The 25,484-nt window shown below is 47.6% G+C and overlaps 2 protein-coding genes across 4 annotated transcripts in view; one reads left to right on the top strand and one right to left on the bottom strand.

Moving 5' to 3' along the window:
- The window catches only part of TGOLN2 (trans-golgi network protein 2), a 107,814-nt gene that overhangs the window by 60,575 nt on the left and 21,755 nt on the right, over positions 1–25,484 (bottom strand). The gene's annotated exons all lie outside the window — the stretch shown is intronic.
- TCF7L1 (transcription factor 7 like 1) overlaps positions 1–25,484 on the top strand; it is a 176,382-nt gene that overhangs the window by 148,591 nt on the left and 2,307 nt on the right. The window contains exons 4-11 of one of the 2 annotated variants that reach the window (XM_034953457.3): positions 1,036–1,119; positions 19,655–19,787; positions 21,063–21,165; positions 21,423–21,506; positions 22,429–22,572; positions 23,374–23,533; positions 23,620–23,727; positions 24,810–24,885. In XM_034953457.3, coding sequence (XP_034809348.1) covers positions 1,036–1,119; positions 19,655–19,787; positions 21,063–21,165; positions 21,423–21,506; positions 22,429–22,572; positions 23,374–23,533; positions 23,620–23,727; positions 24,810–24,885 — 892 coding nt within the window. Of the gene's footprint in view, positions 1–1,035; positions 1,120–19,654; positions 19,788–21,059; positions 21,166–21,422; positions 21,507–22,428; positions 22,573–23,373; positions 23,534–23,619; positions 23,728–24,809; positions 24,886–25,484 lie in introns of both variants that reach the window. The other variant, XM_014343871.4, reaches the window with a different exon arrangement.

The following is a 25,484-nucleotide window of genomic DNA, read 5'->3' as shown; positions in this document are numbered from 1 at the left end:
GTTTGCTTATGGAAATAATAGGCGTCATTTATCAAATGTCTCCCATGTGCGAGGCACTGTGTTCAATATGTGACACCGTCCCTAGTCCTCCAAACAACCTGTACCGTGAGTGATAATAACCTTGCCTTACAGATGCTGAAACTGGGACTCAGAGTTGTTAATCACTCGTTCAGGGTCACACAGCCTATGTTGGCAGAGTAAGAGCCTGAACCCATGAATGCAGGGCTCCAGAGCCCAGAAGAGCCCTTCTCAGTGCTCCTGACTGCTGCTCCACTCAACTCATTCTTTCCAGGCTCTTGGCAAGGACTGTGCCATGCCAGAGAGAGAGAGAGAGATTGTGTGTGTGTGTGTATGTGTGTGTGTGTGTGTGTGTGTGTGTGTGTGTTGGGGAAGTACTGTTTGGTTTGAGTTTTTTGCACTGACATGAGAAAGAATGGGGTGCTGGGTAATCTTTTCAGGGTTGAGAGACGCTATAATGAAGGAAAGCTCAGCATCCTTGAGTTGGGGTAGATGTTGCCCATGACTCTGTGTCAGGCAGATGGCTTTTATTCATTCATTCCCAGATACTTCTGGACGGCTGTTTCGTAGGGAGCATTGTGTGTGGATGTCGTAAGTGATGGAAATGGATGGGGCAGGATGGCCATCTGGGAGCCTCTGCCTCCTTGGTCAGCCCTGCGTGTCCATGACTACAGCATAGGGAGGGGACTTGAGCCTCACTAGTAGGTTCTTTGAATATGTTGATTGGTTGTGCTGGAATGGATCGGTTCTCTCCACCACTTAAAGTTCAGCTTAGTTGTCATTCGTGTCCCCCCCCCCAAAATGACAGAGGGCGTGGTGAGGCTGGTAGTGATTGTAAATATATGCTCGCTCCTGTTATAATCGTTTGGAAATTGACCCAGTACAGGGCATGTGGCATGAAAATGCAGGCCACCCCAATGGCCTGCCCCGGTGCCCTAACAGCAGAGCCCAGCAAACTTTGAGTACTTGTGAGGCCTCATCTCACCAACAGCTTTTTCTTTTCTGTTCCCTGTGCAGTACCTGCAGATGAAATGGCCCCTCCTCGATGTCCCCTCCAGCGCCACAGTCAAGGACACGAGGTCACCATCTCCAGCACACTTGGTAAGTCTGTTTCACCTTAAAGCACCAAAGGGCCACTATTAGTGGCCTCATCCCATGCCACTGCCTTCTGCCATCGTGCTGAAGCAGATGGGGTCCAACAGTGTTTCCTCAAATGTGTGAGTACAGTGAGGAAGAGCTGAGTGCTTGGGGCTAACAATTGGGTTGTGACCTCAACACACACACCACACCGCCTCAGATGTTTTGTAATTGGAATAGCCGTCCCCCAACCCCCATGGCCCTGGCTGCTCACCCTGGTTCATCACGGAAGCCTGCCTGCGATCCTTCCCGGCTGCCATCTGAACCCGCTGCCCACTTCACGTGGGCAAGGGTGGCTTCTCTGTCCTGTTGAGGCTTACCCAGAATTGCCTCCTCTTCTCCCTCGTAGCTGCCAGGCAATAGTTGAAGAGGCTCTTCTGTTTTTGTTTTTTTTGTTTTTTGAGACGGAGTCTCGCTCTGTTGCCCAGGCTGGAGTGCAGTGGCACAATCTTGGCTCACTGCAACCTCTGACTCCCAGGTTCAAGCGATTCTCCTGCCTCAGCCTCCCAAGTAACTGGGACTACAGGCATGTGCCACCACGCCTGGCTAATTTTTGGTATTTTTAGTAGAGACGGTGTTTCACTGTGTTAGCCAGGATGGTCTCGATCTCCTGACCTCGTGATCCGCCAGCCTCGGCCTCCCAAAGTGCTGAGATTACAGGCATGAGCCACCGCGCCCGGCCGAAGAGGCTCTTCTGTACAGGATGTTGTAGGAAAGAATTCAATAGGACGTATGCAAACAAATGCTCCTCAGGGCAGCCGAGCCTCTTCTGCCGGGCCCTGTGGCAATACCAGCTGGAAAGGAGGGTCTGGACAGTCCTGGGAGACAGGAGCAGTGGATCCAAGCAGTTCCTCTGGCCTCCTCAGGACATGCAAAGGACTGAAACCCAAAGCTGATAAGAGATGCTCCTGGAACAGAACCAGATATCCTACTTTCCTGGGCTTTTCCTGGGTGCTTGGGTCAACACTTGCCTTAAGATGCACTCACCCCACAAGCTAACTGGTGCTCGCCGACTGTACAGTGAGCCTCAAAATCAGGGAATGCGGTTAGAAGGGACCCTCATCCTGCATGACCTATGCATTTTACAGACGAGCAGACATAGGACTTCACTGTTACTGCCCTGTACTAGGTATTAGGCGTTGGGCTTCTATGATGTTTATTAAAGTTTAATTACAGAAAATTTTAAAGATGTATCAAAGTAGAGAGAATTACATAATGAATCCCCATGTTCCCTTCACCCAGAATTTCCCTCCTGCTACATAGGGATTTAAAGTGAATCCCAGACATTACTTCATCTCATAGGACATTTTAAGAGATACTGATAGCTGGGCGCAGTGGCTCACGCCTGTAATCCCAGCACTTTGGGAGGCCGAGGTGGGCGGATCACGAGGTCAGATCGATACCATCCTGGCTAACACGGTGAAACACCGTCTCTACTAAAAATACAAAAAATTAGCCAGGCGTGGTGGCGGGCGCCTGTAGTCCCAGCTACTAGGGAGGCTGAGGCAGGAGAATGGTGTGAACCCCGGAGGCAGAGCTGATAGTGAGCCGAGATCGCGCCACTGCACTCCAGCCTGGGTGACAGAGCGAGACTCTGTCTCAAAAAAAAAAAACTGATAATTCTTATTCATTAAAAGCTTAGAGTCTAGCAGAAGAGAAAGAAGATATGTGCAGAAAGCTAAATAAATAAGGGTGCAGGGAGCCTGTATGATTTCCAGTAATCAGGAGACCCGCTCCTGTGGAGCCCTTGGGAGTTTACAGTGGGATCTACAGTGGGATACCACATGCAGCTCTCAGGTGATTATCACAGCCATCACCAGGGAGTCAGGCAAGGATGACAGTGGAAGGAACCGTGAGTGGCGGGACCAGCCATCCGGGAAAGGCAGCAGGTTCTGCAGCCAGTCGCCAAGGCACAAGCTGCCGTTGAACAAGCACTCCACACCTCAGGCATAAGCCAGGGTAGTGGCTTTGGCCCAGAGTCCCACTTGGGATAGCCAAGCACGAGGCGCGGGTGCCCTCTAGTGGTGCCAGTCAGCCCTGGTGGAGGATGTGCGGACCACATCTGCCCACCCTAGACCTGGCTCGTGCCCTGCACCTCCCCCCAGTGCAGCCATCTCTGTTTCAGATCTGTGCCTTCCTCTACCTCTCCTGTGCCGTCTGCCAGCCCACTCCTGAAGACCTGAGATGGCTGGGTCCTCTTAGTGTCTCTCTGCATATTGTCGCATCTCCATCTACTTTTCAAGAATGTTATTTCTCTTTAAAAACTAACACATGAGGCCAGGTGTGGTGGCTCACGCCTGTAATCCCAGCACTTTGGGAAGCTGAGGCAGGCAGATAACCTCAGGTCGAGAGTTCGAGACCAGCCTGACCAATGTGGAGAAATCCTGTCTCTACTAAAATTACAAAATTAGCCAGGCGTGGTGGCGCATACCTGTAATCTCAACTACTCAGGAGGCTGAGGCAGGAGAATCGCCTGAACCCGGGAGGCAGAGGTTGCAGTGAGCCAAGATTGTGCCATTGAACCCCAGCCTGGGCAGCAAGAGCAAAACTCCATCTCAAAAAAAAAAAAATCGGCATGGTGGTACGCACCTGTAATCCCAGCTATTTGTGAGGCTGAGGCAGGAGAATTGCTTGAACCCAGGAGGTGGAAGTTGCAGTGAGCTGAGATTGCACCACTGCACTCCAGCCTGGGCAACAGAGCAAGACTCTGACTCAAAAAAAAAAAAAAAAAAAAAACTAACATATAGTGGCCAGGTATGGTGGCTCATGCCTTTAATCTTAACACTTTGGGAGGCCAAGGAGGGAGGATTGCTTGAGGCCAGGAGTTTGAGACCAGTCTGGGCAACATGGTGAGATCTCTACAAAAAAGACGGAGTTTTGCTCTTGTTGCTCAGGCTGGAGTGCAATGGCGCGATCTTGGTTCACCACAACCTCTGCCTCCTGGGTTCAAGCGATTCTCCTGCCTCAGCCTTCCAAGTAGCTGGGATTACAGGCATGTGCCACTATGCCCGGCTACCTTTGTATTTTTAATAGAGACAGGGTTTCTCCACGTTGGTCAGACTGGTCTCAAACTCCCAACCTCAGGTGATCCACCCTCCTCAGCCTCCCAAAGTGCTGGGATTACAGGCGTGAGCCACTGCGCCTGGCCAAAATTTTTTAAATTAGCCAGATGCAGTCATTCACACCTATAGTCCCATTTACTCAGGAGGCTGAGCTGGGAGTTCGAAGCTGCAGTGAGCCATGATTGTGCCACTGCACTCTAGCCTGGGTGACAGAGTGAGACCCTGTCGTGAACAAAAAAACAAAACTAACACGTGTACTCTGAGTTTCCCATTCTTCCTTTTGCACAGAGCAATCCTCTGAGAAAGGAAAGAAAAACCCTGTGTTCAGCCTTCCTGTTCCTGTGAGCACCGTCCTGTTTCTTTTTTATTGTTTACCGCCTGACTTCCCACACCTCTGTCACCTCCTTTATTCTGCCACTCCACTGCAGCCCGGCTTAGCGCTCCAGTCGCCATCGAATAACTAACTCCACTCATTTTCCTGCTTTTTTGCACCAACAGCCGACAGCCAAGGCCTGACTACTCTCTGCTTCCTGTAAATCTTTTCATTGACTCCAAGATACTGTATTAATACACATAATCAGTTGTTTGTCCTTTTGAAGCTTCCATTTTCTTTCTAGACTTTTATTCAAATAAATCAACTCTTCATCATCACTTATTACTCTCAATGTTTGTGACAGAAAAATATATAAAATCCCATCAAGAGAGCTGTAGAACTCTCAAGAAAGTTCTACACCCGTAGTTCCAACTGCCAAACAAACATCTAACCATTGCAGATGTGTGCTCTGCAAATAATAACTCAGCATTGTGGTGGAGCAGGGGTCCCTTATTTTGTCTAAGGGCAGAGAAGCATGAACCGTTGCCACACATGGCATTATAGATAGCAACATGGATAGTTTTCTAGTAAATTTTATATTACCATAGTCTGTATTATAATATAGCAAAGCAGACACAGGCCTCAAAAACTTAAGGAACATTTATGGGAGAAAATCTTAACTGGGAATTCAACAGATGGGGAGAAGACCATCATTCTCAATTTTTGAGGCAGAGCATCTCATTGCAACGAGAGGTGTGTACGTGCAGGAGCAAAACCTGAGATACCCAGGGAGGAGGGTATATGAGTGGGAGGCTGTATAATACACTTGGTTGCAATCCCAGATCCACCTCTTTCTATTTATGCAGCTCCAAGCAAATTACCTCATCTCTCTTTGCCTTGGTTTCCTCATCTATTAAATGGGGATTAGAAGAGACTGACTTCATAGAGTCGTTGTGCGAAAATGAGCCAGTGTATTGTAATGAGTCTAGAATTGTGCCTCTACCACAAAATAAGTCCTCAATAACTATTAGCTTACTACTCCCAGCATCACCACCACCACTACCGCTACCTCTACTATTATGAAATGAGAGGGAAAGAACAATGAAAATACTGTTTAATTAGCAAAACTAAGAGGTAATGAGGGCCTGAATTAGGTGCCAGAACAAATGGACAGATTGCAGAGGTAACAGAGATAATGAGCCTATAGAATTTAGCATCTAATCCCCCAAGGATATGATTTAATTGGTCTGGGGTGCGGCTGGTATCTTAGTTTTTAAGCTCCCCAGGAGATTCCAAGGGGCAGCCAGAGTCGAGGATCATTGTTGTAATTGCAAATCACAAACCAGAGGCAGAGTGGAAGGAGGACCTAGAGACATCCCAGTTTACTCCATGCGGCTCTCCAGGCTAGATGTGTGAGCAGAACTTGAAGGTTTTTCGGAGGGAGTCACAGAGGTTTGGACACCGGCTTTTTTGTTAAAATACTTGAGATTATGAAATGTATTTTAGAGTCAGGAGTAAAATATTTAAGGTGAGGTTTGCCCTGGGAGTAGAGCAAGCGAAGGAAACAGCCTGCATACTTGCAGAGATTTAGTGAGTCATGTAGAAGCTGCCTAACAAGGAAGTATGTCTAAGCAAGTCACAACTGGGCCAGGGTGCGGGATGAAGTTAAGTGCTTAATAATTTGGACTTCACACCTTCAAAACAAGCTCTAAAGACTAACAGTAACGTTGTATAAGCAACTATTTGTAAGATCCGATCAGTGTAATTTCATCACTTGCAGATTATTATCCAGGCCCCTCACCATGGCCCCACATGCCAGGTGCCTGTCTTCCCTCCACTGTCCCCCAGGAGCACTGTGTCCAGCCACACAAAACACATATATGCCCCTCTAGAATATAAGCAACACGAAGACAGGAATCGCATCTGAGCGCCTGTTGTAATGCTCGGGAGCATTTGTTGAATGAATGGAAGAATGAATGGTCTGGTAAAAAGTTAATACCCCTTCTCTACCCACATTTACCCAAGATCCAACCCCTTTTTTCATTCAGAACTGTTTTTTAATTTTAAAAAATCTTTTTTTGAAACTGTAAAAGTAATGCATGCACTGTGTAGAACTCTTGGGAAAATGCCAGAAAGCACAGAAAAAGATCTATAATCCCACAACCCACAAACATTTTGTTAAATAGTATTTCAGTCTGGAGAGTGTGTGTGTGTGTGTGTGTGTGTGTATACTTGTAACTTGCTCTCTGATGACCAAAATGCTTCCTGTCCAGGTAGATGCCTAATAAATTCTGCTGAGTTACAGGCAAATGGGGCCAGAGACCCAGAGACCAGGAGACAAATAATCCAGATAATTTGGAAATGGTTGCAGTTCTCCAAAACTTTAGAGTGACTTAATCCAGCTTTTTGGAAAATGGTCAGATATTCAGGGGTTTTTTAATGCAAATTTTAGCTGTTAGGCTGAGCATCCAGAATCAGAAAAGGGACCTAGAGAGTAAGGAGTTGAGGGATAGAGGAAGGTGTAGAGAAAAATCCAGATGAGGTTAGTGCAAAGGCAGAAATATCTACCACCTTTGAAACTTTGCCACCTCTCTCTTCCTGGTTGCCTTTTATTTAAACATTTTAAAAATAGATAGACATAGATGGTTTCCAGTTGTTTGTTTGTTTTGAGACAGTCTCACTGTTGCCCAGGCTGGAGTGCAGTGGCACAAACTCAGCTCACTGCAACCTCCACCTCCTGGGTTCAAGAGATTCTCCTGCCTCACCCTCCCGAATACCTGGGATTACAGGTATTCACCACCACGCCCAGCTAATTTTTTTGTATTTTTAGTAGAGACGGGGTTTCATCATGTTGGCTAGGCTGGTCTGGCACTCCTGGCCTCATGGGATCCGTGCACCTCAGCCTCCCAAAGTGCTGGGATTACAGGCACGAGCCACCACGCCTAGCCCAATTTTTTTTTTTTTTTTCCCTGAGACAGAGTCTCACTGTGTCGCCCAGGCTGGAGTGCAGTGGTGCGATCTCAGCTCACTGCAACTTTCACACTCCGGGTTCAAGCAATTCTCCCTGCCTCAGCCTCCCAAGTAGCTGGGATTACAGGTGCCTGCCACCACACATGGCTAATTTTTGTATTTTTTTAGTAGAGACGGGGTTTCACCATGATAGCCAGGCTGGTCTTGAACTCCTGACCTCAGGTGATCTGCCCGCCTTGGCCTCCCAAAGTGCTGGAATTACAGGCGTGAGCCACCTCACCCGGCCCCAGTTTTTAAGCTAAAGTTAGCATCCTGTGCATATATTTGTATACGTGTGCGCTTTTCCCCCCATTTAAAAAAAAATTAGAGTTAGGGTCTCACTATGTTGCTCAGGCTGGCCTTGTACTCCTGGCCTCAAGTGATCCTCCTACCTCAGTCTCCAAAAGTGCTAGGATTACAAGCATGAGCCATCATGCCCAACCTCCCCATTTTTAAGATATAATTTACATATAGTGAAATTCACATGAGTATATAGTTCTGTGAGTTTTGACAAACTTTTGCAGTCATACATGAGTTCACCACAATCAAGATATAGAACAGTTCTCCTAGTCAGCTTAGCTTGGTATGAAAAGTAAAAATAAAAAAGATATAGAACAGTTCTGTGTTAGGGTTCTCCAGGGAAACAGAACCAAGGTGATGTATGTATATATAGCGAGTGAGTGAGTGAGTGTGAATGTGTAGAGGGAGAAAGATTTAAGAGGGTAGGCTGGCAGGCTGGAGACTGGCAGGAAAGAGTTACAGTCTAAGTCTAAAGGCAGTCTGCTAGCAGAGTTCTATTCAATTTAATGCTCAAGAATAATCCTCTTTGGCACCATTCATTCTCTGTCCTTCCAGCCCACCAGGATGGGAGCTGGGAGCTGTGCCCCTGAGGCCCTGGGCAGCAGCCACACCTTGTGAATCCCCTCTTGGGGTCATTCTTCCCTCTTCTTGAAAGATAACAAATGTTTGCAGCCACATCACTGTAGCCCATTCTGTAGAAGTCTGACAGCCTTCCTTCCCTTTGTCCTGTCTTTGTCCATTTTAATCCAAAAGGGCAGTATTTCTGCTGAGGTGGTTGGTTGAATCCATGCTTCACAGCCCCAGTCTCATTATCTGATCGTCCAGCCACACCATTGGTGTTCTCTCAGGAACACACCTTCTCATTTTTTTGTAATGAGGCTAGGCTGAGAATTTTCTAAATTTTCAAGTTCTGGTTCCTTTTTGCTTAACAGTAATTTACTTCTCACATTTTACTACAAGCAGTAAGGAGAAACCAAGCCACACCTTCAGCACTTTGCTTAGAAATAACTTGTGCTGAATATCTAAATTCATCACTCACAAGTTCTACCTTTCACAAAACACTACAAAATAACTCAGCCATGTTTCTTCCCACTTTGTAACAAGAATCGCCTTTCCACTAGTTCCAATAACATGTTCCCCATTTCCATCTGAAGCCTCACCGGAAGCACCTTTAACATCCATATTTTTGGGGTTTTGTTTTTGTGTGTATGTGTTTGTTTTGGTTTTAGTTTTGGTTTTGTGGTTTTGTTTTTGTTTTTAGGATGGAGTTTCACTCTTGTCACCCAAGCAGGAGTGCAATGGCACATGATCTCAGCTCACTGCAACCTCCACCTCCTGGGTTCAAGAGATTCTCCTGCCTCAGCCTCCCGGATTTTGGTTTTTTGTGCTTTGTTGAGACAGGATCTCACTCTGTCACCTAGGCTATAGTGCAGTGGCATGATCATAGCTCACTGCAGCCTCAAACTCAAGCATTCCTCCCTCCTCAGCCTCCCAAGTAGCTAGGACTACAGGTGTGCACCACCACATCCAGCTATTTTTATTATTTGTTGTAGAGATGGGGTTCCACTATATGGCCCAAGCTGGTCTTGACCTCCCAGGCTCAAGTGATCCTTCTGCCTCAGCCTCCCAAAGTGCTGAGTTTACTGGTCATATGTATTTTTAAGGGAGAATGGGAACATTTCAATGGTAGCTGCCTTTGGGAAGTGGGGAGGAGCATAAGACTGGTGGAGTGTCTAAGAGGATTTAACTTTCTGTGATGTTTTATTTAAGAAAAAAAGAACAAAATTTAAAAGCTATAAAAACAATCCCACATGGCAGGTTTTGGGTGTGGTATCATTCTTTATACTTTTCTGTATTTCTCAAAAAATATTTTTGTAGACTTTATGTCTTAAGTTAGCTATTTCTCTCTTTTTGTTTTTTAAGACAGGGTCTTGCTCTGTCACCTGGGCTGGAGTGCAGTGGCACAATCTTGGCTCACTTCAACCTCCACCTCCTGGGCTCAAGTGATCCTCCCACCTCAGCCTCCCAAGTAGCTGGAACCACAGGTGTGCACCATCATGCCCAGCTAATTTTTTGTATTTCTTATAGAGACGGGGTTTCGGCATGTTCACCAGGCTGGTCTCAAACTCCTGGGCTTACCCAATCTGGCTGCCTTAGCCTCCCAAAGTGCTGGGAATACAGGCATGAGGCACCACACCCAGCCCAAGTCAACTATTTCTTTCGTAATGCTGTGTAACAAACAATTCAGTGGCTTACATTAGTAAACATTTCTTTTTCCACTGATGGACCTGTGGGTCACTTGGAGTGGCTGTTTTAGCTTGTTAAGGGGGAGGTTCAGGTCTTCTCCACATGGCTCTTATCCCAGGACCAGTGGCTATCCAGGTCATGTCCTTCTCATGGCATATGGCAGATACAAAAGAAGGGAAGCAGATTGAAAGCTTCCTTTCACTTCATTTCATGTCTGCTAATATTCCATTGGTCAGAGCAAGTCATAAGGTGATATGGTGTGGATCTGTGTCCCCACCCAAATCTTGTGTCTAACCGTAATCCCCAATGTTAGAGGTAGGGCCTGGTGGAAGGTGACTGAATCACGGGAGTGGTCCTTCATGAATGGTTTAGCACCATCTCCTGGTGCCATTCTTGCGATGGCGAGCAAGTTTTTATAAGATCTGGTCATTTAAAAGTGTGCAGGACCTCCCCCTACTCTTTCTGTCTTGTTCCTCCTCCACCAAGTAAGATGCGCCTGCTTCCCTTCACCTTCCTCCATGATTAAAAGTTTCCTGAGGCCTCCCCAGGAGCCGAGCAGGTGCCAGCATCATGCTTTCTGTACAGCCTGCTTAACTGTGAGCCAATTAAACCTCTTTTCTTTATAAATTACCCAGTCTCAGGTATTTCTTTATAGCAATGCAAGAACAGACTAATATGTAGGGGCAAGTCTAATACTGATGGGGCAAGGGAAGGAAAGAGAATTATAAATAAATAGTGAAAGCAAACACATGGCTACATCCTGACCTATTGATCTTGTTTAGCATTTGAGATTCAAGAATGTAGAACATACTCTAAACAGAAATAAATTATTGCAAGTGTTAACAGTCTCGTGTCCAGGTACTTCCTGTCAGAGTTTAGCATCTTCAGTAGGATTAAAATTAGAATTTCTCTTGGTTGTCATCTTCTCAGTATTAGAAGGACCCTACCAATACTGTTTAGACACTGGCAGCATCTTCCTTATCATCCCGTTGGTGGGTCTCTTGAGCAGGCATCGGAGTCATCTGGGGAACTTGTTAAAACAAAGATTGCTGAACCCCACCCCTAGAGTTTCTGATGGAATTTAGGTGTGGCCTGAGCACTGGGATTTTTTTTTTTTTTTTTTTGAGATGGGGTCTCGCTCTGTCGCCCAGGCTGGAGTGCAGTGGCACGATCTTGGCTCACTGCAAGCTCCACTTCCCGGGTTCACGCCATTCGCCTGCCTCAGCCTCCTGAGTAGCTGGGACTACAGGCACCCACCACCACGCCCGGCTAATTTTTTGTATTTTTAATAAAGACGGGGTTTCACCATGTTAGCCAGGACAGCCTCGATCTCCTGACCTTGTGACGTGCCCGCCTCGGCCTCCCAAAGTGCTGGGATTACAGGCGTGAGCCACCACGCCTGGCCGAGCATTGGGAATTTTAAAAGCTCTCTGGATGATTTCAACTCTGGGTGAATCACACTTTGCAGAGTTTAATTCAGTGGGTCGTGGTAGGTCGAGCCTGAGAATTTGCATTCTAACAAGTTTCCAGGTGATGCTTATGCTGCTGGTCTGGGGACTGAGCTTTGAGAACCACTGGCATAGGGACATTGTCTGCACTAGTAATGGTAAACACCCAGTTTTAGCATTGCAAATTGGGTCACTCTCAGAAGCAAACTGGAGAGTTTCATGTCAAATTATTGATTGCTGAGCCAGTGCTGGATGCTCTCCGAAAGAACATCAATAGCTCTGCCCCAGCTTTGAGCTGAGAAACCTGACGCTGCTTAACATGCCAATTCTCAAAAATATTCATTGGAATTTCCCTTTTACAACTGTACATATAGCCAGGCATGGTGACTCACACCTGTAATCCCAGCACTTTGGGAATCTGAGGTGGGAGGATCACTTGAGCTCAGGAGTTCGAGACCAGCCTGGGCAACATAGTGCGACCTCACCTTTACTAAAAATAAAAAAAATTAGCCGGGCATGGTGGCACATACCTGCAATCCCAGCTACTTGGGAGGCTGAGGTAGGAGGATTGCTTGAGCCCAGGAAGTTGAAGCTGCAGTGAGCCGTGATCAGGCCACTGCACTCCAGCCTGGGTGACTGAGACCCTGTCTGAAAAAAAAATTTTTTTTTAAATAAAATTCTACATAACTTCTCCATCTTCTTACCAGTATACCTGTGTAGATGCAGAAAACTCCAAAACCCATAGCATATCCTGTTGGTGCTCTGTACTACCCTCAATACTGATTGTAATTCTTAATACACAGTAATAACTTTTGTTTTGTTTTGTTTTTTGAGACGGAGTATCGCTCTTGTCACCCAGGCTGGAGTGCAATGACGTGATCTTGGCTCACCGCAACCTTTGCCTCCCAGGTTCAAGCGATTCTCCTGTCTCAGCCTCCCTAGTAGCTGGGATTACAGGCATGTGCCCGCATGCCCGGCTAATTTTGTATTTTTAGTAGAGACAGGGTTTCTCCTTGTTGGTCAGGCTGGTCTCGAATTCCCGACCTCAGGTGATCTGCCCGCCTCCCAAAGTGCTGGGATTACAGGCATGAGCCACTGTGCCTGGCCACTTTTGGGTATTATTTTAACTCCCAGAAAAGTTTCAAGAATAATACAAGGAACTCCCATATAACCTTTATCCAGATTCACACATTTTTCCCCTGGGCTTTGTGCTTCTCTCTCTCTCTCTCTCTCTGTTTTTTCTTTTCTGAAAAGTTTGAGAGTAACTTGGAAACATTGTGACCCTTTACCCTTAAATATTTTAGCTATATTATCTAAGAACAAAGGCATTCTCTTAAATAATCACAGTACAGTCCTCAAAATGAAGAAAGTAACATTTACTTTTTTTTTTTTTTTTTTTTTTTTTTGAGACAGAGTCTCGTTCTGTCGCCCAGGCTGGAGTGCAGCGGCACGATCTCGGCTCACTGCAGCCTCCGCCTCCTGGGTTCAAGTGATTCTCCTGCCTCAGCCTCCTGAGTAGCTGGGATTACAGGTGCCCACCACCACGCCCAGCTAATTTTTGTATTTTTAGTTGACACGGGATTTCGCCATGTTGGCCAGGCTGGTCTCAAACTCCTGACCTCAAATGATCCACCTGCCTCGGCCTCCCAAAGTGCTGGGACCATAGGCTTGAGCCATCATACCCAGCCAGTAACATTAACTTTTCATATCATTATCTTACTCACAATGTAGATTGAACTTTTGGCCCGTGTCCCAATAATGTCCATGATAGCCCATGTGTTTCTCCTGGTCCCGGGTTCCACCTGGCATCATGGATTACATGTAGCCATCATGTCTCTTTAGTTCCCTCGAATCCAGCAGAGGTCCTTAGCCTGTCTTTGTCTTTCTTGACCTTCACATTTTTTGAGAAGTACAGGCCAGCTGTTTTGTAGAATGTCCCTTAGTTTGGGTTTGTCTGATGTTTCGTCATGGTTAGATTCAGATTGTGCATTTTTGGCCAGAATGTCACTGCACTAAAGTTGCATCCTCGGTACCTCATTTCAGGAGGTAGCCCTACAGTCTGCCTTTGTCCCAGTATTAGTGATGTTAGCATCAACTGTTTGGATTGGGTGGTATCTGACAAACGTTTCCACCCTAGGGTACCAATTTTTCCCTTTGTAATTAATAAGTGTTTTGTAGGGAGAGGCTCCAAGGCTATACCAATGCCCTATTTCTCATCAATTTTTCACCCACTAGTTTTAGCAGGCAGTGATGGTTTTCCACCTGCATTGTTCCTTCTGTTCATTTCTGCTGTTGAGCTTCAGCGTCTTTGAAATTCTTACTCATGTCTCCCAGCTCATTCGTCTTAGTATAGACTGGAGTTGACATTGTGGCAAGTCACATTCGTGCCATTTGTAACTGTGATGAGAAAGTCGCTGATAGATACAGAGAAAAAAATTAAAAATCATTCCACAAATAGTGTTTCTAAAGAAGAGACCAAACTGAATGAAAAGAGGCAATTAAGAAAGTTAAAGTGGGCTCTAAAAACAAAAACTTGAATTTATGGATTGAAAGAGCTCCTTTGAATTCTATAAAACTCAATGAAAATTGACATTCACCTAGACATATCCTAAAAACAGTTCAAATTGCAAGGGTTTAGAAATGTTTTCCTTCAAGCACCCATGCAGAAGAGAAAAAAAGGCAAATGCCAAAGGAACAAAAATAAAGGTAACCTTAGGGCTGTCTTTGGCCACCCTTAATGCCAGCAAACAGTGGGAAAAGAAGAGTTTGGGTAAGGAAAGGCTTATCCCAAGAATGACAAATCCTGTCCTACTTGCAAAGACCTCAGAAACATACCATTGCTCAGAAGGACCTGAAAGCACATTCCAGGTCCCAGAGTCTTTTCTCTCTCCTATTGCCCTGCAGAGACTCTTGACTTACCTTCACATTTTTCGTAGCCTGCAGCACACCACTTTCAGGAGCTCAGAACATATTTGTTGACCCATCCGTACAGACCCTCATTCTCCTCTCTGCTGCAGCCCACTGGCCTGCTGTGGGTCCTCACACGTGCTATGCCGGGCATACTACACTAGTGTTTCTTTGGCCAAAATGTCCTTCCCCACAATCAACGTGTCCAGCTCCCCACTTCTTTCAAAATGTGAAAGTCATGCTCTCAGGCCAGGCGCAGTGCCTCACACCTGTAATCCCAGCATTTTGTGGGGCCCAGACAGGCAGATTGCTTAGTCCAGGAGCTCAAGACCAGCCTGGGTAACATGGCAAACCCCCATCTCTACAAAAAATACAAAAGTTAGCCCGGCATGGTGGGAAGATCCCGTGAGCCCAGGAGGCAGAAGCTGCAGTGAGCTGAGATCACACCACTACACTCCAGCCTGGGGGACACAGTGAGACTGTGTCTCCAAAAAAAAGTCATTTTCTCATTGACAACTTCCCTGGTCATCCTGGGAAACATCCTGTTTAACCTGCTCACCCCCTCTATATTTCTTTTCTACTTTCTCTTAGTTTTTCTTCTTAGCATTTTAACATTGTATTAAAATATTTTAATAAACTTATTTATCTAATATTTTTTATTTTATTTTATTTTTGTTTGAGACAGAGTCTCCCTCTGTCGTTCAGGATGGAGTGCAGTGGTGCGATCTTGGCTCACTGAAACCTCCACCTCCCAGGTTCAAGCGATTATCCTGCCTCAGCCTCCCGAGTAGCTGGGATTATAGGCATGTGCCACCACGCCTGGCTAATTTTTATATTTTTACCGAGATCACGCCACTGCACTCCAGCCTGGGTGACAGAGTGAGACTCCATCTCAAAACAAAAAAAAAAAAAAAGTGCAGGCCGGGTGTGGTGGCTCACGCCTGTATCCCAGCACTTTGGGAGGTTGAGGTGGGCAGATCACGAGGTCGAGAGATCGAGACCATCCTGGCCAACATGGTGAAACCCCGTCTCTACTAAAAATACAAAAATTAGCTGGGCATGGTGGCGGGTGCATGTAGTCCCAGCTACTCGGGAGGCTGAGGCCAGAGAATTGCTTGAACCTGGGAGGCGGAGGTTGCAGTGAGTCGAGACTGCACTCCAGCCTGGTGACAGAGCAAGACTCCGTCTCAAAAAAAAAAAAAAAAAAAAAGCATGTGAGAGAGGACACGTGGCTTCCTAGGGAGACCAGAGTTTAAAGACCTTTGTCTTGTACCAACTCTAGAAACAGACTGAAATAGACGGGAAACACCTGAGCTAGAAAGAGCTGGCTTGCAGCGCTTGCCTGAAGGATTTAGGTCTGAGGTGGCTCTCAGGGGCTCTTTGGATGCATCTGGATTCAGCTTCCTGGCCATGCACACCCATGCCCACCCTTGTGTGTTTTGTCCCTGTTGGGGTTATCCACAGAGGGGTGTGCGGTGGTTCCCTACATTCCTAGTCCTCGGTTTGGGTATATGCTGTGAACGTCCTGCCCCTGGGGGCAGCTGAGGAGAGCGATGAGCAGGAACTTTTACTGGGACAGAAGCCTGCAAGGAGAACCTTCCTTCTAGGAGGCCACTATCTACTTACCGCCTTCCCTCCCGGTTCATTTTCTGGACAATGATGCCACCTAGTGGGAAACGGTAAGAACTCACACAGCATTTCGACAACTATACATAGATCTTCAAATAAAAATTTCCCTACTTTGTATTAGGTTGGTGCAAAAGTAATTGTGGTTTTGCCATTAAAAGTATGGCCAAAACCACAATTACTTTTGCACCAACCTAATACTTAATTCTGTTACCCATTGAGTCCTGTTTGCTGGTTTCTCCCCAGGCCAAATACAGCACATGAGCAATCAGGATTTGCTAATACTATCACCAGTTTTTAAGACAGCTATAAATGATGTAAATAAATGTAAATTTAAAACTGATGCAGAGGCTGGGCGTGGTGGCTCACACCTGTAATCCCAGCACTTTGGGAGACTGAGGCAGGGGGATCGCCTGATGTCAGGAGTTCAAAACCAGCCTGGCCAACATGGTGAAACCCCATCTCTACTAAAAATACAAAAAAATTAGCCGAGCATGGTGGTGGGTGCCTGTAATCCCAGCTACTTGGGAGGTTGAGGCAGGAGAATCGCTTGAACCCAGGAGGCAGAGGTTGCAGTGAACCGAGATCACACCACTTACACTCTAGCCTGGGTGACAGAGCAAGACTCTGTCTCAAAATAAAATAAAATCTTATTTTGAGCCACTGAGCCCGGCACAGTGGCTCACACCTGTAATCCCAGCATTTTAGGAGACCAAGGTGGGTGGATTGCTTGAGCCCAGGAGTTCGAGAACAGCCTGGGCAACATGGTGAAACCGCGTCTCTACAAAATATTAATGAGGTGTGGCCGTACGCATCTGTAGTCCCAGCTGCTTGGGAGGCTGAGGTGGGAGGATTGCTTGAGCCTGGGAGGCAGAGGCTGCAGTGAACCGAGATTGCACCACTGCACTCCAGCCTGGGCAACAGAGCGAGACCCTGTCTCAAACACACACACACACACACACACACACACACACACACACGCTGATGTCCAGAAAGGCTTAATGAAAGGAGATATGCCAAAATGACCATAGCGACAGGGTTAGGATGGTGCAGTTATGTTGTCTAAATGCTTTGTGATACAATTATGATATAGTTTGCATTTCTTTCTTAGAAAGTTTGTGTTATTCATAGTATATTTTTTTAAGTAGTAAATCATGGTGAAAGTAAAGTTGGAAAATATGGAAAGAGAGACAATAAAGACAAAGTTACCCATAGTTTCACCCTCAAATATAACTTGTTTACATTTTTGGTGTGCTTCTATTTAGCCTTTTTTTAAATTACAGAGTTTATGTATTTTTTAATTGTGATTATGTATTTTCACTCTGGTAATAATTCTATTGCATTTATAATACTAAAAGTCACCCTTTAGACAAAGCTGTTTCCAGAAACTATCATTAAGATGCATTGGCTTCCTGGAAATCTGATCTTACAATAATTTTTAATACTTTTGTGTTGTATGTTCATGTATATGGAGATATCTTCAAAAACGAGTAATTGGACAGGTGAAAACAGTAAGAAGACAGTACTTTTTAAATTCATTATGCAACATCCAGTGAGCCCACCAGCCACCAGCAGGGCCCAGCTGTGTGCTGGCGCCACCTGGTGGTCATGGTTATAAACGGTTTAATTCTCCGCCTCTCCTCTCTGCTTGGCGCACTGAAAAGGAACAAGGCTGTGGTGAGCTCAAGGATACCCAGGAAATCTATGGATTGGAGTTTGCATTATGAGTACCAAATAGGCACCACATGAAAGGAAAGAAAGGTCTCATGGAATCTACGAAATGAAAAATTCAAAGAGGAATATAGCCATTTGGAGTTGTAGCCCTTGGGTTACCTCCAAATCATCTTTTTTACAAATCTCTTTCTTTTTTTTTTGAAATGGAATCTTGCTCTGTCACCCAGGCTGGAGTGCAGTGGCACGATCTCGGCTCACTGCAGCCTCTGCTTCCTGGGTTCCAGCAATTCTTCTGCCTCAGCCTCCTGGGTAGCTGGGACTATAGGCACACGCCACCATGCCCGGCTAATTTTTGTATTTTTAGTAGAGACAGGGTTTCACCATGTCGGCCAGGCTGGTCTCGAACTCCTGACTTCAGGTGTTCCGCCCGCCTTGGCCTCCCAAAATGCTGGGATTACAGGCATGAGTCATCGTGCCCGGCCACAAATCTCTTTTAAAAAGAAATCTCTTCTCCACTTGTAACTCACTTGTCTTATTATCAGAAAACATAATTTCTGTCCTTTCTCTGTGACAGATAAGTTTTACGTTTTGAGAAGGTTCTGGGAGAGACACGTTGTACAAGAGAAAACATTCTTGTTTATTAGAGCCATAAACAGCTGATATGAATCCCAGCTCTGCCACTTACTAACTGTGTCCCAGGCTAAGTCATGTAATCTTTCTGGGTTGTTCCCTCATCTCTGGAATGGGGGTAATCACAGCTTCTTTTCTAGGTTATAAGGAGTAGACATTATGCCTGGTGCTGTGTTTGTAATGCAGGGTTCAGTGACATGTAGATGTTTTTAAAATAAAAAGCCTTATGGATAAGTCAGATTAGGTTTAAACAATTAAAGAGTTAATTCTGTTTACCAATTGTAGGACGCACGGGTTTTTCCCATGTTAACAACTCTGAAGATGTGTCTGTGGCGTGCCAGCGTTTTTCTTTCTCAATAGCTTTATAAAATAATGGTGCTCCTTCCATTTGGTGGTGTTTTACACAGAATGTGGTAGTGAGGTCAGCAGAGTAAAGTGTTACAGAGAGAAGTGTTTCAAGTGCTTTAGGGTTGTATCTGTAAAGCCTGAATATGAGACTTGGTAGTATGAGGTCTAATGGGGGCAACTCTCCCCCTGCCCTGTTCCCAGTCCCAGACTTGAACCTGAGAGCAACTGTTTCTATGAAGTTTATTTGAAAAATGTGTGTTAAACCTTTTCAGGGCCGGGCGCAGTGGTTCACACCTGTAATCCCAGCACCTTGGGAGGCCGAGGCGGGTGGATCACCTGAGGTCAGGAGTTCAAGACCAGCCTGGCCCACATGGTGAAACCCTATCTGTACTAAAAATACAAAAAAATTAGCCAGGCGTGATGGCAGACGCCTGTAATCCCAGCTACTCCAGAGGCTGAGACAGGAGAATTGCTGGAATCCGGGAGGCAGAGGCTGCAGTGAGCCGAGATCATGCTACTGCACTCCAGCCTGGGTGACAGAGCAAGACTCCATCTCAAAAAAAAAAAAAAAAAAAAAAGAGCCTTTTTAGATTCAATGAGATGACACAGTGCAGATCATCCCTCAGCAGCCTGTAGTGTTTGAGATGACACAGCGCAGATCATTCCCCAGAAGCCTGTACTGTTTCCCACATACAGTGCACGTCAGGGGAGCGATGGAGGGTTGTCTTGGGGGAGAAGCTGGAGGGTGGGTGTGATCCCTTCTCAAGTCCTGCTGCTCTGCTGTGTCCACTGCTGTCATCTCTCAGGGACTGTTTTGAGGACTGAATGGGATGTTGCCTGGAAAATACCTGGCACTTACTTGATTCCATAAATAACAGCTGGTCGTACTCTCCATCTCCTTGGCAACTATTCCTGGTCTTTTTTGTCTCTTTCAGTCTAATAAAGTTCCTGTCGTTCAGCACCCGCATCACATGCATCCGCTGACTCCCCTCATCACCTACAGCAATGACCACTTCTCCCCCGGCTCCCCTCCCACCCACCTCTCCCCAGAGATCGATCCAAAGACAGGTAAGTCGTCTGCCACTCAGGCAGTGCTGCTGCAGGGCGGGTGGGCTTCTCTTTTGTGGGAACATAACAGCCCTTGAATCAGGCTGACCTGGGTTCAAATCATGGCTGTCTCAGGAGTCTTTGGACCTTGTCTGCTAACTTTAGCCTTGTCTTTTTTTTTTTTCATCTGTGCCTCCCCTGTACCTTCTCCACCATAGGGTCATGATAAGGCCCACAGGAATTAAATGCAGTAAAGCACAGGGCCTGGCTCCATAGGCAATGTGTGGGGTGGCTCTGCCCAAGTCTAGCCCAGCTGTGGGCCGTGCTTCCCTACACCAAGACACGTTTGCCCTAAACTGAACATTTTTAAATAGATTCATCAGTCTAAGCAGACACAGAAGTGCAACTGTAAAGCAGTGAGGCCAAACTGGCTTTTGTTTATTTATTTATTTAAGACAGTCTTGCTGTGTCGCCCAACCTGGAGTGCAGTAGTGTGATCTCAGCTCACTGCAGCCTTGACCTCCCGGGCTCAAGCAGTCCTCCTCCCTCAGCCTCCCGAGTTGCTGGGACCACAGGCGCATGCCACCATGCCCTTGCCCAGCTAATTTTTGTATTTTTAGTAGAGATGGGTTTTTGCCGTGTTGCCCAGGCTGGTCTCAAACTCCTGGACTCAAGCAATCAACTCATCTAAGTGCTGGGATTACCGGTGTGTGCCACCATGCCCAACCTGAGCTGGCTTTTTTTTCTTTTTTTTTTTTAACTTGCCCACCAGACCTGTCCATTCCAGGGAGCCACTGTCTTTATAGCATTCACACAGAGTTGCCAGGGGAAGGCAAAGCATTTTTGGAGCCCCTCTTTGGAGAAATAACAGTCACTACAAGTTACAGATAATGAGGAAGATACATGTGGAGGAGGAATCCAAAGTTTATTTCTCCATGAATGAGGCGGGCTTTCTAGAGACTTGGTTCACCAGTGACTCTTGTCATTGGTCTTGTGGGTCCTGTCCCTCTCTTCCAGGACGCTGGCTTCTGTGTCACAGCCAGCTGGAAGATACTCTTCACAGAGATAGAATCCGTGCAGCTAGAGAGGGGGTGCATTAGTCCTGCCTCCCCTGAATATGTCCTTGACTGACTGGTGAGAGCTGCTAGGGAGTTGACAGAGGGCAAGGATGATGACACAAGCACCTGCTAGGCTCCAGAGCACCAGGGACATAGGGCAGGATGCTCCCATTTGATGTTCGTTAAGGTGCTCTGGCAGGGCGAGGGAACAGTCTGACATATCTCTCTTTGGAAGCAGGAATCCCCCGGCCCCCTCACCCATCCGAGCTGTCACCGTATTACCCACTCTCTCCCGGAGCTGTCGGACAAATCCCCCACCCCCTCGGCTGGCTCGTCCCACAGTAAGGAACCCACAGCCTCTCTTCCCCCTGCTCCCTCCTTGCGCTGAGCTCTGCCTCTGTGCCCTGCGCGCCCTGCACAGTGGAGCCCCCTCAGAGGCAAGCCCAGGACTAGGCCTCCCTGCTCCCGCCCAGGCAGCGTGCTCCCAGCTCTACCTTCCCACTTCCTTCCCATATTTCTCATCCCTTCTTCCCAAGTGCCTCTCTTCCTCTGCCCTGAGCTTTCCCAATATGCTGACCAGATTTCCTCACCCTCACAGGCAAGGCCAGCCCATGTACTCCCTTCCTCCTGGTGGCTTCCGGCACCCTTACCCCGCCCTCGCCATGAACGCCTCGATGTCCAGGTGAGTCCCGGGGCTGGGGCTGTCCGCATGTTTGTCTTAGCAACCACGCCATTTCTGACCACGAAACAGCTTTTTCTTGCCAGTTAATGAGCAGGCACAGGGCTCATCCTTCCCCCCACCTCTCTTTGATCAAGCACCTTCTTGCGCCCCGCGCTCCCCACCCCCAGGTCAGAATGGAGACCACAGGATCACTGTCCCCATCTCTCCAACAGAAGGATTGCAAAGCCCTAGCACTCTGCCTCCTGCCATGGGCTCTGGCACTGAAGCATTTTGAGGACAGATGCTCCCCGACTTAGGATGGAGCCACGTCCTGATAAACCCATCGTACACTGAAAACACAACTTTCACCTTAGAATATTTGCAGCATATGATGGTTTTATCCAGATATAACCCCATCTAGGTCAAGGAGAGTACTGAATTAATATCGTCTTTGCACCATCGTAAAGTCAAAATATCCTAAGTCACGGACTGTTTGTATATCACACTGAAGCTAGGGACTGGGAGAAGATGAATTTTTCCTGAAATGATGTCAGGAGAGGAGACGGTGAAAGGGGATTTCTCTCTCAGAGACCAGCTCTACCTGACAGTGGAACCTCTGAGGACAGAGGAAAGCTGCCCACAGCCTAAGCCCTTCTTTTCCCCAGTATGCCCGGGCCTCTGACCCTCCTCCCCTTTTGTGTGTTTCATCCCACCTGCTTCCAGCACCAGATGGGCAGCCTGGGTGTTGGTGGGGAGAAGGAAGAGGCATTAAGCATCTCCCAAACCTGGTTTTCTAGAAGACGACAAATAGCCTTCTAGTCCTGAGACTCTGCCCCACGGACATGCCTGTGCCCTCAAGGCAGAGAGCCACCATGTCCTCTGCTGGGTGGCAGGTATCCAGCCTGAACCCCTCTGTTGCCATTTGTTTCTATCCGGTGCACAGCCTGGTCTCCAGTCGGTTCTCTCCTCACATGGTGGCTCCCGCCCACCCTGGCCTGCCCACCTCAGGGATCCCCCACCCTGCCATTGTCTCCCCCATCGTCAAGCAGGAACCGGCACCCCCCAGCCTGAGCCCTGCAGTGAGCGTGTAAGTAAGCGGCAGCCTGGATTGCAGGTGGGAGGGTGCAGGCTGTGGAGAGGGGTGGCCACACTCTGAGCAGCAAATGTCATGCACTCCTCTCTTGGTGTCACTCAGCAGGCATCACAGCCTCCCCAGCCAGGCCCTCCCTCTCCCTCGGGACTTACTCCCTCTGACCTTCTGGGTCCCTGTCCTTTCAGGGACATGGTGCATCTTCTCTCTTATTAAGGAAAGTTTTACTGTCAGGTCTCAGAGGCTGAAAGAGAACCTGAGAAAGCTTTTAACACCCCACCGTAAGATATATGAAAAGGTGAGGCCCAGAAAGGAGACAGTGTTTTCTTAAGGACTTGTGGTGGGCTGGTGGCCGAGCTGAGATGAGCACCAGGGTCCTTACCTTGCCTGTGTGCCATAAAGATGGCAGGAAGCCAAAGTCAGTGCTCCCTGGAGATCCCAAGAGAACCCCCTCCCAACTTGGTTCTGCCCAGAGTGCCCCACACTGTGTCCTGTCACCGCCGCCAGCACCTGCCAGCTCCAGTGAGAGCTCATCTCAGCAACCCCACCATGCTCTGTTCCTCTGTCAGGAAATTAGAGAGTAGATTTTCAAAGAATCTGGCTTGGAGATCGTTCAAAGGTGGGAAACTACGGGAGGAAGGTACTCAGGTGTGGAGTGCAGCCATGGGGCCACTTGAATTAGCATCCAGGCAGCCCGCGCCCCTCCCCAGAGACAACCAGCGGTGTTTCAGTGACAGGCGGGGATTGATGAGTTGTGTGACACCTGACATGCTAACCTACAACCACGTGCCTTCCCAGGAAATCACCAGTCACCGTGAAAAAGGAGGAAGAAAAGAAGCCCCACGTGAAGAAGCCTCTGAATGCCTTCATGTTGTATATGAAGGAGATGAGGGCCAAGGTGGTGGCTGAGTGCACCCTGAAGGAAAGTGCAGCCATTAACCAGATCCTTGGAAGAAAGGTAAGACCTGCCCTCTCCCTCCAGGCCATGGAGGCAGCGTCCCTGCATTGATGGCTCCGTGTGGTCTCTGACCCTCTCTCCCCCAGTGGCACAACCTGTCTCGGGAAGAACAGGCCAAGTACTACGAGCTGGCCCGGAAGGAGCGGCAGCTTCACTCGCAGCTCTACCCAACCTGGTCAGCCCGGGACAACTATGTAAGTGCACACTCTGGGCAGAGGACGCTCAGACCCCAGGAACAGCCTCTGCAAGAGGAGGAAGGGTGAAGGAAAGCAACTGCATTTATTTTTATTTATTTTATTTTATTTTATTTTTTGAGACAGAGGCTCACTCTGTCACCCAGGCTGGAGTGCATGCAGTGGCGCGATCTCGGCTCACTGCAAGCTCCGCCTCCCGGGTTCACGCCATTCTCCTGTCTCAGCCTCCCGAGTAGCTGGGACTACAGGCACCTGCCACCACACCCGGCTAATTTTTTGTATTTTTAGTAGAGACGGGGTTTCACCGTGTTAACCAGGATGGTCTCGAGCTCCTGACCTCGTGATCCGCCCACCTCGGCCTCCCAAAGTGCTGGGATTACAGGCGTGAGCCACCACACCCGGCCAGCAACTGCATTTATAGAGGACTCTTAAGATCAGGGAGAAGCCCATACTTCTCTAGAAATAAGGAAGGTGTTTTAATTCTCAGGAGGTCAACAAGTCCTGAGGACGGACTTCAGTTTATGCATTTCCCTTTGAACTGGACTCTGCCCTCGATTTCATAACACAGGGCACGGGGTTAGCTGTGGTAGGAAGAGTTGTCTCCAGCCACTCCTAACCCAGGGCTCAAAGACCAGTGTGTGAGCCTCAGGGGGCGTGTCTCTAAGCTCCCGGAAACCAAGCCAATTTTTGCATGCGTGTTCTTCTTTGCTTTTTTTCTGGTAAGAGGACCCACGGTTGCATCAAACTTTCAAAGGGACCTGGGACCCCTCAGAAAAGATCTAGAAGCACTGTTCTAGGGAGAGAAACAGAAAAACAGAGTCTGAAGGGCAGTGGAGGGAGGAGGCCTTCCAAGAAGGCCTGGACACCCGACCTGGAGGGGAAACGCATTTGTAGGGGAGGAAGGGCTCCCTCTGCCTCCTCACGGGCTCCCACGGCTGTGATCTGAATTATCTCTCCACACTCTCCCTGAGGGATCAAGAGCAGTAAAGGGCAACGTCCTGTCTTCTCTCTGATCTGGGAGCCCCTGAGAAGCCAGCATTCTTCTCTCCCAGCTTACCTCTTCCTTTGGCTGTATTTTCCAGGGTAAGAAAAAGAAGAGGAAGAGAGAAAAGCAGCTGTCCCAGACACAGTCACAGCAGCAAGTCCAGGAGGCAGAGGGTGCGTCTGGGGGCACTGGCCTCTTCTCCTGCTTTTCCTTTTGTCACAGCCCCTCCTGCCCATGCTGTCTCTAGCTCCCTGATGGGTCAGGGCTTCTGCCTCGGTATTCGCAGGCGGGTATTATTACCCCTTTCTCGAGGTGGCCACTTAAGAGGCTCTGAGATGTGAAGGCATTTTCCCAGGCACTCTGCTTCAGTGGTGGTGGTAGGATTTGATCCCAGGACTTTGTCACTTCAAAGCCTAGACAATCTAATTCCATTGAAAAGTGAATCATCCTACCTGAGGGTTAATGGAATGAGGTTGAAATTGTCTTTGAAATACCCTTAGGAAGGCAGCACATGAGCCCCTGACATCCCACCTGTCAGTGGATCCAGGGGAGCCCGGGTTTCCTTGGATGTTTCTTTGGTTGAACACCAGAAAAAAATTAGTTTGCTTGGGTTTAGGAGGCACTTTGTGTCAAAACCGTGTATAAAATCTCTATATTACCAGAATCATGCCTAGCACAGAAAGATGCTCACACTGTGACGATTATTATTAATATTTAGGTCACGCCCCCATCTCATGCTCACTCCAGGACAAGTGTATCGCTGCTTGCACGA

The sequence above is a fragment of the Pan paniscus genome, chromosome 12 (genome assembly GCF_029289425.2).
Source record: "Pan paniscus chromosome 12, NHGRI_mPanPan1-v2.0_pri, whole genome shotgun sequence".
NCBI classification, from domain to species: domain Eukaryota; kingdom Metazoa; phylum Chordata; class Mammalia; order Primates; family Hominidae; genus Pan; species Pan paniscus.
The sequence above is the reverse complement of the archived record's forward strand: the minus strand, read 5'-3'. Positions and strand labels throughout refer to the sequence as shown.